This window comes from Grammomys surdaster, unplaced genomic scaffold (genome assembly GCF_004785775.1).
Source record: "Grammomys surdaster isolate TR1022 unplaced genomic scaffold, NIH_TR_1.0 126048, whole genome shotgun sequence".
NCBI classification, from domain to species: Eukaryota; Metazoa; Chordata; class Mammalia; order Rodentia; family Muridae; genus Grammomys; species Grammomys surdaster.
This window is the reverse complement of record NW_021620860.1, coordinates 1,840,391-1,857,160: the sequence shown is the minus strand read 5'-3', so window position 1 is coordinate 1,857,160 and position 16,770 is coordinate 1,840,391. Positions and strand designations below refer to the sequence as shown.

The window sequence follows — 16,770 nt, the reverse complement described above, 5'->3', positions numbered from 1 at the left end:
CTATACAGTAACTGACTGACACTCAGGGTTACTGTTAGTAGACTATATAGTAACTGACTGACACTCAGGGTTACTGTTAGTAGACTATACAGTAACTAACGGACACTCAGGGTTACTGGAGAAATCACATGCAGCTGCCCCTGAGACAGGGTTTCAGAGATCCACTTGTCTCTACTCCCTCTGCTGAGATTAATGGCATTCACGACCATGCCTGGATACTGGAGACATCTTGAAATAGAGTGTAGCTCTCATTAGAGAAAAAACTTTGAGCTGGAGGGATGGCTCCACAGTTAAAAGCACTGGCTACTCTTTCTGAGGTCCTGAGTTCAGTTCCCAGCACCCAGTTGATGGCTCACAACCATCTATGACTATAATCCCATGGAATCCATTGACCACATGCGGTATGCAGATAGATAAAAACATCTACATACATAAGATAAATCTTTTATGCCGGCAGTGGTGGCACACGCCTTTAATCCCCAAAATTGGGAACAGAAGCAGTCAGATCTTTGTGAGCTCAAGGCTAGCTTTGTCTATAGAGTGAGTTCCAGGACAGCCAGAGTTGTTTTACAGAAAAAAACTTTCAAAGAAAAAAACTCGCAAAACAAACAAAAAAAGGTGGTGGCACACACACCACTTTTTTTTTCCAGGTTTTTCGAGAGAGGGTTTCTCTGTGTAGCCCTGGCTGTCCTGGAACTCACTCTGTAGACCAGGCTAGCCTCGAACTCAGAAATCTGCCTGCCTTTGGCTCCCAAGTGCTGGGATTAAAGGCATGTACCACAACTGCCTGGCAACACACACACACCACTTTTAACATACCACATTTAACTCCAGCTCTTGGGAGGCAGAGGCAAGCAGAATGCCCAGCATCTATGTAACAACAGCTGAGCATGGGATGGTTTTGGAGAGAGACAGGTGGGTCTCCAGGGCTCTCAGTTCAGCTAGACTCCCTGAAACAGGAAGGTGGAACTCCAGATTCAACAAGAGATGTTTCCAAAACATAAGGCAGAGCCAAGGATAATTACTCACACCTTTAATCCCATCACTCAAGATAATAGCCTAGTCTACATACATAGTATACAGCCAGGTTACCCAAGGCTACATACTAAAACCCATCTCAAAAACAAACAAACACTAAAACTAAAACCTCCCCTCCCAAAACAATACAAAATATAAAGTAAAGGGGCTGGAAAGGTGGCTTAGCAGATTAGAGCACTTGCTCCTTTTATAGAGAACCTATGCTCAGTTCCCAGAACCCCCATGGTGACTCACAAACATCCACAGGCTCCAGGTCCAGGGGGCCTATACCCTTTTCTGACTTTAGCACTCACCAGACATGTACATAATACACACATACACACACATATATAAATGTATATACATGTGTATATATATATATATAAAATCAGGCAATGTCTGTAAAAATAAATTTTATTAAAAGAAATAATGTAGAGAGCCAGGTTTGCTGGTATATACCGTTAATCCCAGAACTTATGAGGTAGAGGCAGATGGATATCTGTTCTGTTCTTGAGGCCAGTCCTTTTTTAAAATTTATTTTATTTATTTTTTGTTTTATGTATGTGGTTGCTGGGAACTGAACTCAAGACCTTTAGAATAGCAGTCAGTGCTCTTAACTGCTGAGCCACTTCTACAGCCCCAAGACTAACAACAACAAAAATGTAGACAAGCTTTTAGACATTAACTTATGGTCTTGACGTGAACATACAGGTAAAGACAGACAGACAGACAGACAGACAGACACACACACACACACACACACACACACACACACACACACTTTTTAACCTGAAGATATAACTCAGTTATTGTTATATAGCATACAAGAGGCCTGAGGTTCCATTTCCAGAATAGCAAAAACCAAAAATCCAAAATCTCTACTGTTTTGTACATAAAAGATTTTAACATTTAGAAATTACTTCATTCATTCTAATAAAATACCTCAAGCATTATGTTTGTTGTTGTGGTAGTGGTGGTGGGTTTTTGTTTGTTTGTTTGTTTGTTTTGTTTTGTTTTTTGAATTTCATTAGAGTTTAAAAGAACACCCAGGGCGGGAAAGCTATAAATCTTAGCAGCTGAGGAGGAGAATGGAGGAGAGAAGGGGAAAGGCCATGTCATTTAAACTGTCATGGTGGTCAGTTACCCGCAGACAAGCAACCAAACAGAGGAGGGGGGCTTTAGAGAAAGACAAAGGCAGACCAAGGTTTGGGAAAAAGCCAATGAGGTTCTGGGAGAAAGAAGCAGAAGAGGAAAAGCTGCCCCTTTCTGAGTCCTCAGCCAGGTTCATGGTGCATCATAACAACTACTTTGTTTTATTCTTTAAGACAAAGTCCACCCTGGCCTTAAATTGGTCCCATAGGAGAGATGACTCTGATTTCCTGATCCTCAAGTCTCTGCCTCTTGATTGCTGGGATTACAGACCTGTGCCACTGCCCTGGGTAAGAGGTGTTAGTGCACTCTGACTTCCACATGTGTACCAGGGCATATACATCCTGACACACACAAAAATAAATATCACAAAATACTCACTGACTCATTATTCTTGTGTAGTATAAAATATACTACACTGCAATGGTACACAATGTAACACTCATGAGTCTTTCTGTCTAGCATTTCTCATATTTTCATAGAAGTGGTTGGTTACAGCCAGGGCTATACAGAGAAACCCTGTCTTGAAAAAAAAGAAGTGGTTGGTTGTGGAACTGAAATTGTAGACAGAGATAACTATACTATATTACATCGTGTTATGTAATCTCCAAGTTACTGGTAAAGTATTAGATCATCATCAGTCAATTATTGGTGCTAACCCATGACATCTTATTAGTTCTAGGTTTAACGAGCTGGGCAGTGGTGGCACAAGCCTTTAATCCCACCACTTAGGAGGCAGACACAGGTGGGTCTGAAGCCATCCCAGTCCAGAGCTTGTTCCAAGACAGCCAAGGCTACACAGAGAAATACTGTCTTTTTGTTTGTTTATTTGTTTGTTTGTTTGTTTTTTTGAGACAGGGTTTCTCTGTGTAGCCCTGGCTGTCCTGGAACTCACTCTGTAGACCAGGCTGGCCTCGAACTCAGAAATCCGCCTGCCTCTGCCTCCCAAGTGCTGGGATTACAGGTGTGCGCCACCACCGCCCGGCGAGAAATACTGTCTTTAAAAAAAAAAAAAAGATATGTTTAGGGGTTAGAGAGATAGGTTAGTGGTTAAGAGAGCTTGCTATTCTTTCAGGTAATATGAGTTGGATCCCACCAGGTGGTTTACAACCACCTATAACTCCAGATGATCTGACATCTTTTGGCTTCAATGGGCACCCACAAACAGAAACACACACAATTGAAAAATAAAACAAATCCTGGTTTTAAAAGATAGGTTTGGAGTTGTAGAGATGACTCAGCAGTTAAAGGCACTTGCTATTCTTGCAGAGGATCCAGGTTTAACTTCCAGCATCCTTATAGTGGCTTACAGCTGTCTGTAGATCCAGTTCCATGGGGATCTGATACCTTCTTTTGGCTTTCATGGGCACCAGGCACATATGATACTTATGCACACACACAGGCAAACCATTCATACATACAGAAATTTGAAAAGATAGGCTTGTAAAGAATATGACATTAGTGAAAAGTTATCTTTGCTGGAAATCAAGATTGTGAACTAATTCTGGCGTATGACCTTACTTCTGAGAGTATCTTGTGAATGTACTTCAGTCTTTCCTTGGTGGGAAGCAGCAAGGTGCATCTTTTAAATAGTAGACCTGAGAAAGGAAAGAGACACAAGAAAAAAGTGACAGTAAAATTTAAACTTATCAACAGCATAGTACAACATTCCTTAAGAGTTAAGAATGCTAAAAAATTAAGTATCCTGCACCACTGTGATATAGTTTTTACACAAATATTTGGGAGGAACAATAAAAAACATATACTGCATAACAGTCACCAAGTGGTGCTGATGTCCAGCTGGCTTTAGCAAAAGCCAAAAACTTGTGATATAAATAATATAGAACACAAGTCAGAGTGTTTGATTTAAAAAGATACAATAATAAAGCATAAGCATATCTTAAGGAAACAACTCTGTAGAAAATACATTCTAGTATCTCTTGGGATTAATCTAATGTCAACAAAGTAATGTCAACAGAGGAGAATACTGTCAAAATTGTGCAAATATGGAAAGAAAAAAGAAGATTTTGTATTTCTTTCTCAAGATATAAAAGTTTAGCTGGATGTGGTGACTCACACCTTTAATCCTACCACTTGGGAGGCAGAGGCAGGAAATCTCTGAGTTTGAGGACAGCCTGATCTACAGAGCTAGTTGTTTCAGAACAGCCAAGGATATACAAAAAAACTCTGTTTCAAAAAACAAACAAAAAAAAAAAAGAAAGAGAAAGATAAAATTATTGGTGCATGCTTTTAACTCCATTACTTAGAAGGCAGAGACAAATGGATCTCTGAGTTTGAGACCAGCCTTGTCTACATACTAAGTTCCAGGACACTCAGGGATACACAGAGGCTCTATCTCAAAAAACAAAGAATAAAAATAAAAAGAATATTCTTATATCATTATTTAAAATTTTAGAGGTTAGAAGTCATTTTTGCTCACAGAAATTATATAGATTGGATTAAATAACTATCTTCCTCTTCAAAACTGATACTTTTTTTTCTCTTTTTCTGACAGGGTTTCTGTATGTAGCCTTGGCTGTCCTGGAACTAGCTATGTAGACCACGTTAGCCTTCAACTCATAAAGATCTGCCTGTTTTTGCCTCTGGGTACTGGGATTAAATGTATATACCACCACATTAGGTTTTATTAAACCTTTATGTGTGTGAGTGCTTTGACAGCATGTGTTATGTACACAGGGCTTTAGATCACCTGGAACTGGAGTTACAGATAGCTGTGAACCACTATGTGGGTGCTGGGAAACAAACCCCAGTCTTCTGTAAGAGCAGCAAGTGCTCCTAACCACTGAACCATCCCTCCAGCCCCTCAGAGATATTTTATAGGGCTAGTATGCTAATGTGTAAGATTCTGTGTGATGACATTGAAAAAAAGAAAAAAAACTTTCCAATTTCTCAGTAAAATGTTCTTTGAACTATAGTGACAGTGACCTATAATGTATGATTTATTTCCCCTAAGTATTGAGTCTTCCTAAATGGCAATACATTGTTAACATTCTTGTAAGGACAAAGGCATTCAGCTAAAAATGATATGCATGGTAAGGAAAGATATACTTGAATATCACTTTCTCCAGTTTTTATTCTTTATATAACATAATCATCACTTCTCTACATTTAGTCCTTACATAATAAAATGATTATATAATCCTGAAGAATCTATAGGAACCAAGTTTATTTTTGGAAGTTGCTATGTTTCTGTAACACATCACCAGAATTGGATTTTAACCATGAACCCTCCTTAGTTTTTCGTATAGGGAGTTATTCTCAGTGTTGGGCTTTAGTCTGAGTTCTTTTCCTTCCATGTTTTGGCATCGTGTCTCATGTTATATCATAGCTGGGGTTGCAAGATAAAATTGTATACTGGTTGCCTTTTCCACTGAAAATCTCCTATTTTTAAGAGTTTCAGTTTACCATAAAACCCTTGCATTTGGCTGACTGTTTTTTCTAAACACAGGTACTCTTTTTCTTAAAAGAGACCAGCTTCATTTAAGTTCTTAAAGTCAAATAATGACAGATGCAGTATTCTTTCTACATTGGCCATCTGCTCTGTTCAGTAGAAAATGCAAATTAAAATTTATAATTTTCAAAGTTAAGATTCTGAAAAATGTTATTTTAATATCTAAAAACAGGAACACATCAGATGGGAATAAATGCATGAAAAAATGCTGAGTGTGTCAAATGTTTACCAAAAGAGCCAACCATAAAACAGGTGTCTACAAAAAACTGATTAGAAAATTAAAGCTAATATATAATCAAACCTTTTTTGAAGATTTGGTGTTAAGATCAATGTATTTTTTAAATTGAATTACCTATGTAATTATCATTTTTTTTCATTTTCAATGTGGAGTTGAAGATGGAACCCAGGGCCTTGTGTATTTATTTGTTTGAGATCGTAGCCCAGGCTGCCCTCATACTTACTATGTAACTGAGATGGCCCTGAACTTCTCATTCTACTCCCTTCACTTCTCCAGTGCTATGATTAATAAGCTTGGGCCATAGCCTAGGCAAGTACTCTGCCACGGGCTCTATTCACAGACAATGTAATTAGGTTTGCTTAAGCAGTGGAGAATTGATCAGGAAAAAAAAATCCTTTAGGGCAAACCCAAAAGATGATAATCAAATACTTACCAGACTCAGTTATAGGCTTTACCAAATCTACTTATAAATACTGAAACCAGCAACACTGTAGTCAGACTTTAAAAAATAAAACATTTATAAGTCAGGTGTTAGTGGGACACCACTTTAGTCTTAGGACTCAGGAGACAGAGGGAGGTGAATTTCTTGATTTCAAGGCCAGCCTGGTCTACAGAGTGAATTTCCAGACAGCTAGGGCTATACAGTGAGACTCTGTCTCAAAAACAAACAAACCAAAATAAAAAAAATTAAAAAAATTTATTTACTTATTTATGTATCCATCTGTGTGTTTTTCCTGCGTGTATCTGAGGCAGTCAGTGGAGGATGTTAAATCCCCTGGAACTGGAGTTACAGAGGGTTATGTGTAACCATGTAGGTGATGGGAACTGAACACAGATCCTCCAGAAGAACAGTCAAGACTCTTAATCTCTGAGCCTTCTCTACAGCCCTAGAATATTTTTTTCTTCTTTTGTTCTTTCTTTTCTTCTTTTTTCCTTCCTTCCTTCCTTCCTTCCTTTCTTTTTTTGTGCTATTAGAAATTGAACCTGGGTCTTTATCTCATGCATGTTAGGACATTCTCTGCCACAGACTCTCTCTAAATTGCTCAGGCAGGCCTTGAATTCACAATCCTCTTGCCTTAGCCTCCCAATTAGCTGTTATTATAGGCCTATACCACAAGCTGTTATTGAGGAATTTACATATTACTTTGCTTTTTTCAAGCTAGGCATTACAGATGGTTGTGAGCCACCATGTGGTTGCTGGGAATTGAACTCAGGGCCTCAGGGAGAGCAGTTAGTGCTCTTAACTGCTGAGCCATCTCTCCAGCCCTATAAGATAGCTATAGTGTACTCATATAAATAATGATTTTCCTGTAGTGTGTTTAAATGCATTCCTGTGTTTCTAAAAGTCAAGATTCACTCAACTTACTACATCTTTCTTTTCTTTTTTTTTTTTTGGTTTTTCGAGACAGGGTTTCTCTGTGTAGCCCTGGCTGTCCTGGAACTCACTCTGTAGACCAGGCTGGCCTCGAACTCAGAAATCCGCCTGCCTCTGCCTCCCAAGTGCTGGGATTAAAGGCGTGCGCCACCACTCCTCAACTTACTACATCTTTATTTCCCAACAACATCCTGGTATTTGGTTTTATTGCCATGTTTTGGTTAATTATATTTAAGTTTCATAGTTAAATGGGTATCATTAGTCAAACTGAAATTAGAATTTTTCTAGGGAAAATGAAATCAATGAATGGAGTAAAAGATACAAATTATTTTATATCAAGGAAAGAACAATGGGGATGGAGCGATGGCTCAGTGGTTAAGAGCACTGACTGCTCTCCCAGAGGTCCTGAGTTCAATTCCCAGCAACCACATGGTGGCTCACAACCATCTGTGATGAGGTCTGATGCCCTCTTCTGGTGTGTCTGAAGACAGCAACAGTGTACTCACATATAATAAATAAATTTTTTAAAAAGGGAAGAAAATGATATAGTATTTCCTTTGACAAGGTCAACTCAGTTACAACATAATGATTTATTAGTAAATGGATAGAGTACTTAAAAAAGAAAATCACAGATTTTGATAAGAGAATAATGATTTTCCTGTAGTGTGTTTAAATGTATGCATTTAAGGCCTAGATTAGCCGGGCAGTGGTTAACACCAGCACTTGGGAGGCAGAGGCAGGTGGATTTCTGAGTTTGAGGCCAGCCTGATCTACAGAGTGTGTTCCAGGACAGCCAGGGCTATACAGAGAAACCTTGTCTTGAAAAACCAAAAAAAAAAAAAAGAAAAATTTAGCTGGATATAGTGGTGCACTCCTTAATGCCAGCACTTGGGAGACAGAGGCAGGCAGATCTTTGTGAGTTCAAGGCCAGCCTGGTCTACAGAGCAAGTTTCAAAACACCCAGGCAACAGACAGAGAAACCCTGTCTCAAAAAACCAACCAACCAACCAAACAACAACCAAAACCCCTCCAAGTCACAAGGAACAGAAGCAAAACACAGAGAAAAGACATCAGTTCCCTAAGCTGGTATACCACCTAAACAACGGCATCTGTTAAACTGTATCTTTGTGCACTCAGTAGGACAGGCACTTTACACTAAAGATAATTGAATTAGTGGGGCTAGGTATCTGCCCTTTTCCCCAGACAAGGTTTCATGATGGCGGCTATCAACTCACTATGACCACTATGACTGTGAACTGTGATCTTGCCTCCACTTCCTAAGTACTGGGGCAACAGGCAAGTGTCACAAACACCCAGTTTATGGGTTGCTAGGGATGAAACACAGGGATTTATGAATGCTAGGCAACACTCAACCTACAGAGCTGCATTCTCAGTCCTATAAAGGTTTTTTGAGACAGAGTTTCATGCCTTTCTTTAGGCTGACCTCGAACTCAGGAACTCACTATGGGGTACAGGCTAGGCTCAAAGCGTGATTCTCTGGTTTGGGATTTTCAAGTACTAGAATTACAAGTGTGAGTCACCTTGTTCAGTTTTCATCTTTAAAGTATGTAGGAATACTGTTAAGGTGTTTATACTGAAAATAAAAATATTAAAAAAGGAAAATTTCCAGGAAACAATCTATAAGCCACTAGCCTTACAGAATTATATAATAAAATATAGCTATAAATATTCTTTATTTGTTGCAGTGTGCATTTCATAAATTACCTAGAGCTTTGTAGTGCTCCAGTAGAGCAGTGTCTTCTTTTGTGCCAGGTTGATCAAGGTCATGAAAGTTCTGTAGTAAAAGTCTCCTACTTCCAGATGAGGTTGAGATGTAGTTAATTATGTGCTGGCTGACTGTTTTGGACACCATACTTAACATGCCAATATCTTTCACTATCAAAAAGAAATAAATGAATATATATGAGTGCAAGTTATTTAAATCACTGTTAGCATATTTTATTAATTTATGTTAACTCACCGATAATACAAATTGTTTAAAAGAAAGCATCATGATTCGTACAGTATACTAACTTGTAAACTAACCTAATAATAAATCTAGTGCCTGGTGTGTTGGCTCACACCTGTAATGTTAGCATTTGGGATGCTGAGGAAGGCAAACTGCCAGGTGTTTGAAGCCAGTCTGAGCTGCAGAGTAAGTTCTAGGACAGCCTGGGCTGTGAGAAAGAGCCTGTTGCAAAAAAACAAAAATGATAAATACGCCTAGTGCTTAAAAAATCTTAATATTGTTTTGCGCCACCACTGCCCGGCTAAATCTAGTTCTTAATGATTAAAAACATGCTGTAAAATAACAACCAAGCTATCATTTTATTAATATTCAGATAATTTAGAGGTGGTACTAGTGTTTTGTGTTTTGGTAATTTTTTTGTTGTTGTTGTTTTCTCTGCGTGGTCCTGACTGTCCTGTAACTCACTCTGTATACCAAGCTTGCCTAGGACTCATGAGATCCACCTGCTTCTGCTTCCCAGTGTTTGTTTTAAAGACTGTTATTGCTATTTCAGACTGGGTCACTTTCTATGTAGTCTTGTCTGTCCTGAACTTGCTATGTAGACCAGACTGGCCTGGCACACAAAGAGATATTCCTGCTTCTGCCTCCCAAGTGCTGGATTTAAAGGCACATGTCACCACGCGATTTTTTTTTTTGTTTTGATTTTGAGTGTTTTCATTTTGTTTTGTTTTGTTAAATAGCATCTTGTTATGTAGCTCAGGCTGGCCAGATATTTGTAATCTTGCCTTAGCTCCTTGGTGCTGACATTTCAGGTATGTGCTGTATCCAGCCTACAGTATCTTTACACAATTTGAACCTTCTAGTGGGCAGTGCTCATGGAGTTGCCAAGCCTCTTGTAGTCTACTAAGTAAACTTTTCTGTTGAATAGAGAAGCAGAGAGAGGAGAGACAGAGGAAGAAGGTGAGTAAATGGAATTTTACACTTAATTTTAGCTAAAAGGTAGAGAGGTGGTTGGTGGACCTTTAGAAAGTAATCTTGGGCTAGAGAGATGGCTCAGCGGTTAAAAACACTGACTGCTCGTCCAGAGGTCCTGAGTTCAAATCCCAGCAACCACATGGTAGCTCACAACCATCTGCAATGGGATCTGATGCCCTCTTCTGGTGTATCTGAAGACAGCTACAGTGTACTCATATATATAAATAAAATCTTTTTTTAAAAAAAGGAAGCCCAGATGAGCAAGTACTAGGTGATTGCCAGTAATGGTATGGCTGGATGCTATGGTAGTTCTATGTCCAGATGAAAGGGTTTTAATTAAAAAAAAAAAACTCAATGTAAATGTTATTAATATTCCAGAATGGTATTAACATAGACAAAATAAAGAGAACAAAATAATACTTAGGGGAAAATTGTAATATTCTAATATCTTATGTAAGCTACTTTTAGCCCCAAACCTCACCTGACAAATATCTTAAAATTATGTGTAATATTTCCAATGGTAAGACTTTAAAATTTCCAAGTGTAGCTAAGAGTTGAGGATCTGAATCAAGGGTGTTGCAGAAATAGCTGGGTTGATGATTCGAACGTCTACATTTTTGGTTGGGTATCAAAGTGAAAGTGGTATTTACTCTAGACGCCATCTTCTCTTATCCCATGAATTTATCCTGGTTAGGAAAATAAAGCACAAGACACAAAGAAAGAAAATTAAGGCAATGAAATTGTTTCTTTTTAAATTAAGAGTCACACCTTCTGTTCTTTTTTCCTCTCTTGTGTTGCTCATCAAATCCAGGGCCTGGAGCATGCCAGAGAAGCACTCTACCAAGTGAGGTATAGCCCCAGGCCAAGGTGATCACACTGATGGACAACATCTGTCTTTCTATATTACAAAATATTTACTATACTGTCCAATCATGGCATACCCATCAACAGAGTCTCTTTATCCATTTCAGCATTATCTGAAAAACTTTTAAATCCTTAACACCTTTTGGCATTCCATCCTATCTATTCTTAGAATAAGACTTTTAGTAAGAAATTAAAACATTTAAAATTAGGTGTGGAAGCAAATCCCAGAGGTGGAGGCAGAAGGATCACAAGTTCATGGCCAGGCAGGGATGTTGACACCCTGTTTGAAAATCTAACAAATAAAAAAGAAAGAAATGAAACATGTAATTAGATGAAATATCTTCCAGGAAAAGAAAAACACAAAATAGGAAAAACATAAAAGATTTAATACTGTTTAACTTGTGGGTAGACTTATAGACTATTGTAAAAATAAATCCTTTTGCAACTTTAATTCACTGTCCAATATGAATTTTTGTAAGGATGAAGGAACATGATGGGGGAGGAAAGAGAAAAACTTGACATAAAAAGCTATTACAGCATAAAATATGCTCAATACTCTCATAGGTATGAGGGATGGACCAAAACTCAGTGACATAGTAATTACAGGGCATTTGAGCACTTGCGGTTTAATCACAGTCCTACAAGATTAAAACGACAAACAAATCCCTGTAATATAACATCTGTCATCGGTATATTTCATTTACTGCTTTTTTTTTTTTTTTTTTTTTTTGAGAGAGGGTCTCTCTACTTAGCACTGGCTATTCTGGAACTCTCTCTGTAGATCAGGCTGTTTTGGAATGCAGAGATCCACCTGCCTCTGCCTCCTGAGTGTTGGGATTATATGCATGTATCATCAGGTCTGGCTTACTTTTACAATTTTTTATAGACAAAAAAAAAAAATCAAAGTTTAGGGGCTGGAGAGATGGCTCAGTGGTTAAGAGCACTGACTTCTCTTCCAGAGGTCCTGAGTTCAATTCCCAGCAACTACATGGTGGCTCACAATCATCTGTAATGGAATCAGATGCCCTCTTCTGGTGTGTCTGAAGACAGCTACAGTGTACTCATCAAATAAATAAATAAAATCTTTTTTAAAAAATCAAAGTATCAATATAGCTTTAATTTTTTTTGTTTTTTGTTTTTTTGTTTTTTATTTTTTCGAGACAGGGTTTCTCTGTGTAGCCCTGGCTGTCCTGGAACTCACTTGGTAGACCAGGCTGGCCTCGAACTCAGAAATCTGCCTGCCTCTGCCTCCCAGGTGCTGGGATTAAAGGTGTGCACCACCACCACCCGGCAAGCTTTAAATATTTGTAAGAATATTTTTAAATTTTTTATTTTATTAAAACTAGATACTGACAAGCTTCTGTTACAAACAGTAAATACAAAGAAAAACAAACATTTTAATTTTAGAGCAATTTAATTGTACCACCTAATCTAATCTAATAGATTTGAATGTATCACCTTAATCTAATAGGTTAAAACTGGTAGTAATACTATTTATTACTAGTTGTGTGCTGAATAATAAAATAAGCAGTGATATTGAAGTTTTGGAAATTTCTATTCATATCAAATTATTTTTGAAGGAGATTTGGGAATAGATTTTAACTATGTGGGTCCTGCTTCAGTCTTCCAAGTACTGGTATTAAAGGTATATCACCACTGCATCTCACTTAAAATTAAATTTATACTGTCAAATAAGTGGTGAATAACTTATTTCCTTCCTTTCCAGTTTTTGTTGTTAACAGTTACAGATAAGTCTTAGGAAAGGCTTATAGGGCTTGATTTTATAGTCATTTCCTAAAGGAAACTTGTTAAATATATTAAAATCACTGATTATTTGCTTACACTAAACAATAACACTTTAAAGGCAAAGTAAGCATCACACAGTGACTTTGTATTATTCTACTCTTCTCGTTAGAAAACCGTACATTTTGTTTTGGAACTCCAATCTAAGGTCTCTGAAGGAGCCAGAGGCAACAACTAAGACATTCCATCAAAGAGTTACAATATAGCTGAGAAAAATAATGGCTTTCTTTTTTATACAATATAACTAAAAACCACATCGATACTTATCTATCTTGTAATGGTACATATTAGTTGTTATATTAGCTAAATTGTTACACATTTGAAAACATGACACCAGGCGGAGGAGGTGGCGCACGCCTTTGATCCCAGCACTTGGGAGGCAGAGGCAGGCAGATTTCTGAGTTTGAGGCCAGCCTGGTCTACAGAGTGAGTTCCAGGACAGCCAGGGCTACACAGAAAAAACCCTGTCTCGAAAAAATGAAAAAACAAAACAAAACAAAAAATAATCTGAACCTCCATTTCGATAATTGTGAAGCAGGGTGGTAGTGAGAGGCAGGGGCAGGCAGATCTCTGGGTCTGAGGCTAGCCTGATCTACAAAACTACTTCCAGGACAGCTAGGGCTACCCAGAGAAATCCTGTCTCAAAAACCAGAATAAAAAACAACCAAACAAAATGACTATAGTTGTGCTTTACTTTAGCATTCAGTGAAATTTTAGATTAGTAATTGTAAAAAATAACTACATTTACACAATGTCATTCTTTTTCTTTTTCTTTTTTTGTCGAGACAGGGTTTCTCTGCGTAGCCCTGACTGTCCTGGAACTCACTCTGTAGACCAGGCTGGCCTCGAACTCAGAAATCCACCTGCCTCTCCCTCCCAAGTGCTGGGATTAAAGGCGTGCGCCACCACTGTCTGGCCACAATGTTAATTTTTATAAAACACAGCTAAATGAAAGAAAACTAAATTCACTTATGCATTTGGTGTTTATAGTGTGAAAATTGTATTTATGTATTTATTTTTGAGAAAAAAGTAAGGATCCGGCGCACACCTTTAATCCCAGCACTTGGGAAGCAGAGGCAGGTGGGTTTCTGAGTTCGAGGCCAGCCTGGTCTACAGAGTGAGTTTCAGGACAGCCCGGGCTATACAGAGAAACTCTGTCTCGAAAAACCTTAAAAGAGAGAGAGACAGAGAGAGAGAGAGACAGAGAGAGAGAGAGAGAGAGAGAGAGAGAGAGAGAGAGAGAGAGGAAAAAAGTAAAGATTCCTACTATTTTGTAATCTTGTTACAATTGAATTCTATGCCAATACACGTATTTCTACAAGAATATGTATTTTAGTATCTGCATGTAATTCCAAGTGGAAGAATTCTGATTGACTTAATCAACAAGGTTGTTTTTAATTTGAATTTTTTTTTTTGCTTGTTTTCTCTGTAATAATGCTGTCTTGGGACTCACTCAGTAGACCAGGATGGCCTCGAATTCACACAGTTCCACCTGCCTCTGCCTACCAAATGTATCAAGTGTTGGGATTAAGGGAATGCAACACCACTGCCATGCTTACTTTTAACGTTTAACAGAATTTTAAAGTATTTTTACTGTAATAAAATATAAATTTGCCTTTTTCCAGAAACTTCCATCCTAGTCAGACTAGGTTGGGGTTTGTGGGACTTCTAAATACTTTTAAACAACCTCCTCCCAAGGGTCTTTATCATCCACTAAGGGTGGATAATATGTGTGACATATGTGTATGTATAATTTTTCACTTAAATCTCTGAGAGGACTAAAAAAAATAACTGGTCCTAGTTATTTCAAAATTTAAGTCTCAACTGGGCGGTGGTGGCGAACACCTTTAGTCCCAACAAAAGGGAGACAAAGGCGGGCTGATCCCTTGAGTTCGAGGCCAGCCTGGTCTGTGGGGAGTGTAACAGTGCAAGTCCCTCGACAGCTGGCAGGGTTTTTTCACTGTCTTGCAAACAAACTAACAAAGAAACAAAAACCTAACAAAACAAAACCCCGACATCAACAAAAACCCAAACCGAAACAATTTAAGTCTCATTTTCCTCACTCAGATCTATTTTAGGGGTGGAGGACGGCAGGTTTTTCTGGAAATAGCAATTGTATCTTACCTAACTCTCTGCTTTCCTCTTAGCCTAAAGGGTATGAGGTTCACAAGCCAAATGGCAATATGATACTTTCTTTCCCTTTTGGATCGCTGGCGTGGAACTCTTGACCCTGCGTCGGCCTTGGAGAGCGCAAGCACTGCGCCCTCCCACGCACTGAGGAAGGGGGAGGGTCTAGGGCCTGGACTTCGTCCCTGCCCCCACACCCCCTGGGGGGGGGACCCAGCAAGTCACCGGGCTTTGTTCTAACGTTCCTTTGTCAGCCCTAAGACACCTCCAAAGGGGTCACTCAGGGAACCATAGCAGAAATTGGCCCACATAAAAATCAAATAGGACGTGCTGAAAAACACGGAATTACTTCTACCAGGAAGTACTGGGGGAGATAAAACACTTTTTTTTACCACAGATTTCGACAGTTTTCCGGCTACAGTATCACAGGAAAGTGGGATTTAGTCGTCTTGTCCCACCATCCTCAGATTTCATAATACTTAAATATAAAAACCTCCTCAGGCTTTTCCCGCCAGATAATGGGGGAGGATCCTGCTTCGCTCCCTCCGCTCCGTCCCGGAGCTGTGTCCTCAGCTCTCGGGCGCCCCCGTGGCCTCAAGTAGATTTTAGAATCCTCCCAGGAGCCCCAGCGGGAGTAGGCTCCGCCCCCTCATGAATATCAAGCAGCCTCGACTCTTCTGCCCCTCCCCTCACGAATACTCAGGGCTCTCCCAGGAACCCCTGCGGGAGGAGCCTCTCGCCCCCTCAGGAAAGGGCGAAACCAGGAGCCTCGGCTCTTTTGCCTCCTTTCTTGAATTGCTCAGAACATTCCCAGGAGCCCCCGCGAGAGGAGGCCCCACCCCCTCGCGGTTCGAATACCTAGAACCCTCTCAGGAAACGCCCCCAAGGAGGCCACGCCCCTTCATGAATACTGAGAAGAAGCCCATGGTTCCCTCCTTTTCAGGAGTATTATTCAAAGTGAGGCCTTTAAAGCCCGTGGTACCTCCATTTTCGACACCAAGTTGCTGAGCGGAAAAAAAAAAACAGGAACTCTTATGGTAGGGGAAGTGGAGAGGCTGTAAACGGAGATCTCAAACTTGTGGGAGTCATGTACTCCACTTCATTTTTTTACACTCAGGTTTTTACCTAAAAAAGTTTTTACCTATTTTATGTATAGGAGTACACTGTTGTTATCTTCAGACACTCCAGAAGAGGGCATCAGTTCCCATTACAGATGGTTGTGGGCCACATGTGGGTGCTGGAAATTGAACCCAGGACCTCTGGAATCGTAGTCAGTGCTCTTAACCGCTGAGCCATCTCTCCAACCCTACACTTAGTTTTAAGCAGTTTTCGATTCACTCTTCCCCTGGGTCAACAGGATATGTCACAAGAACTTTTTATTAAAAAGTTATTGGATGCCGGGTGTGATGGCACATCCCTAAAATCCCCACACAGAGAAGATGGAGACATGAGGACTAAATTAGCCTAAGCCTAAGCTACTGGAGAATCTGTTTCAACTCCCTTCTCCTCCCCCCCCCATAAAAAACCCTTAATATTAAATTCTCATTTATTTAAAGATCCTGTGACTTTATCTTTTCTTTTTCTTTTTTTTCTTTGAGACAAGGTCTTCTTGGGTAGCCTAGGCTATCCTAAACCTCTGACTCTTTTTTTTTTTTTTTTTTTTTTGGTTTTTCGAGACAGGGTTTCTCTGTATAGCCCTGGCTGTCCTGGAACTCACTCTGTAGACCAGGCTGGCCTCAAACTCAGAAATCCACCTGCCTCTGCCTCCCAAGTGCTGGGAT

At 39.4% G+C, this 16,770-nt stretch overlaps 1 protein-coding gene across 1 annotated transcript in view; it reads right to left on the bottom strand.

The window, feature by feature from the left end:
• Positions 1 to 15,587, bottom strand: part of Fbxo47 (F-box protein 47) — a 32,562-nt gene extending 16,975 nt beyond the window's left edge. Inside the window, exons 1-4 of the mRNA XM_028755178.1 lie at positions 15,382 to 15,587; positions 10,677 to 10,881; positions 8,977 to 9,147; positions 3,688 to 3,764 (exon numbers count right to left, since the gene is read on the bottom strand). Of these exons, the coding sequence (XP_028611011.1) occupies positions 3,688 to 3,764; positions 8,977 to 9,147; positions 10,677 to 10,857 (429 nt within the window). The 5' untranslated portion in view covers positions 10,858 to 10,881; positions 15,382 to 15,587. The remainder of the gene's footprint in view (positions 1 to 3,687; positions 3,765 to 8,976; positions 9,148 to 10,676; positions 10,882 to 15,381) is intronic.
• Positions 15,588 to 16,770: the final 1,183 nt, after the last annotated feature.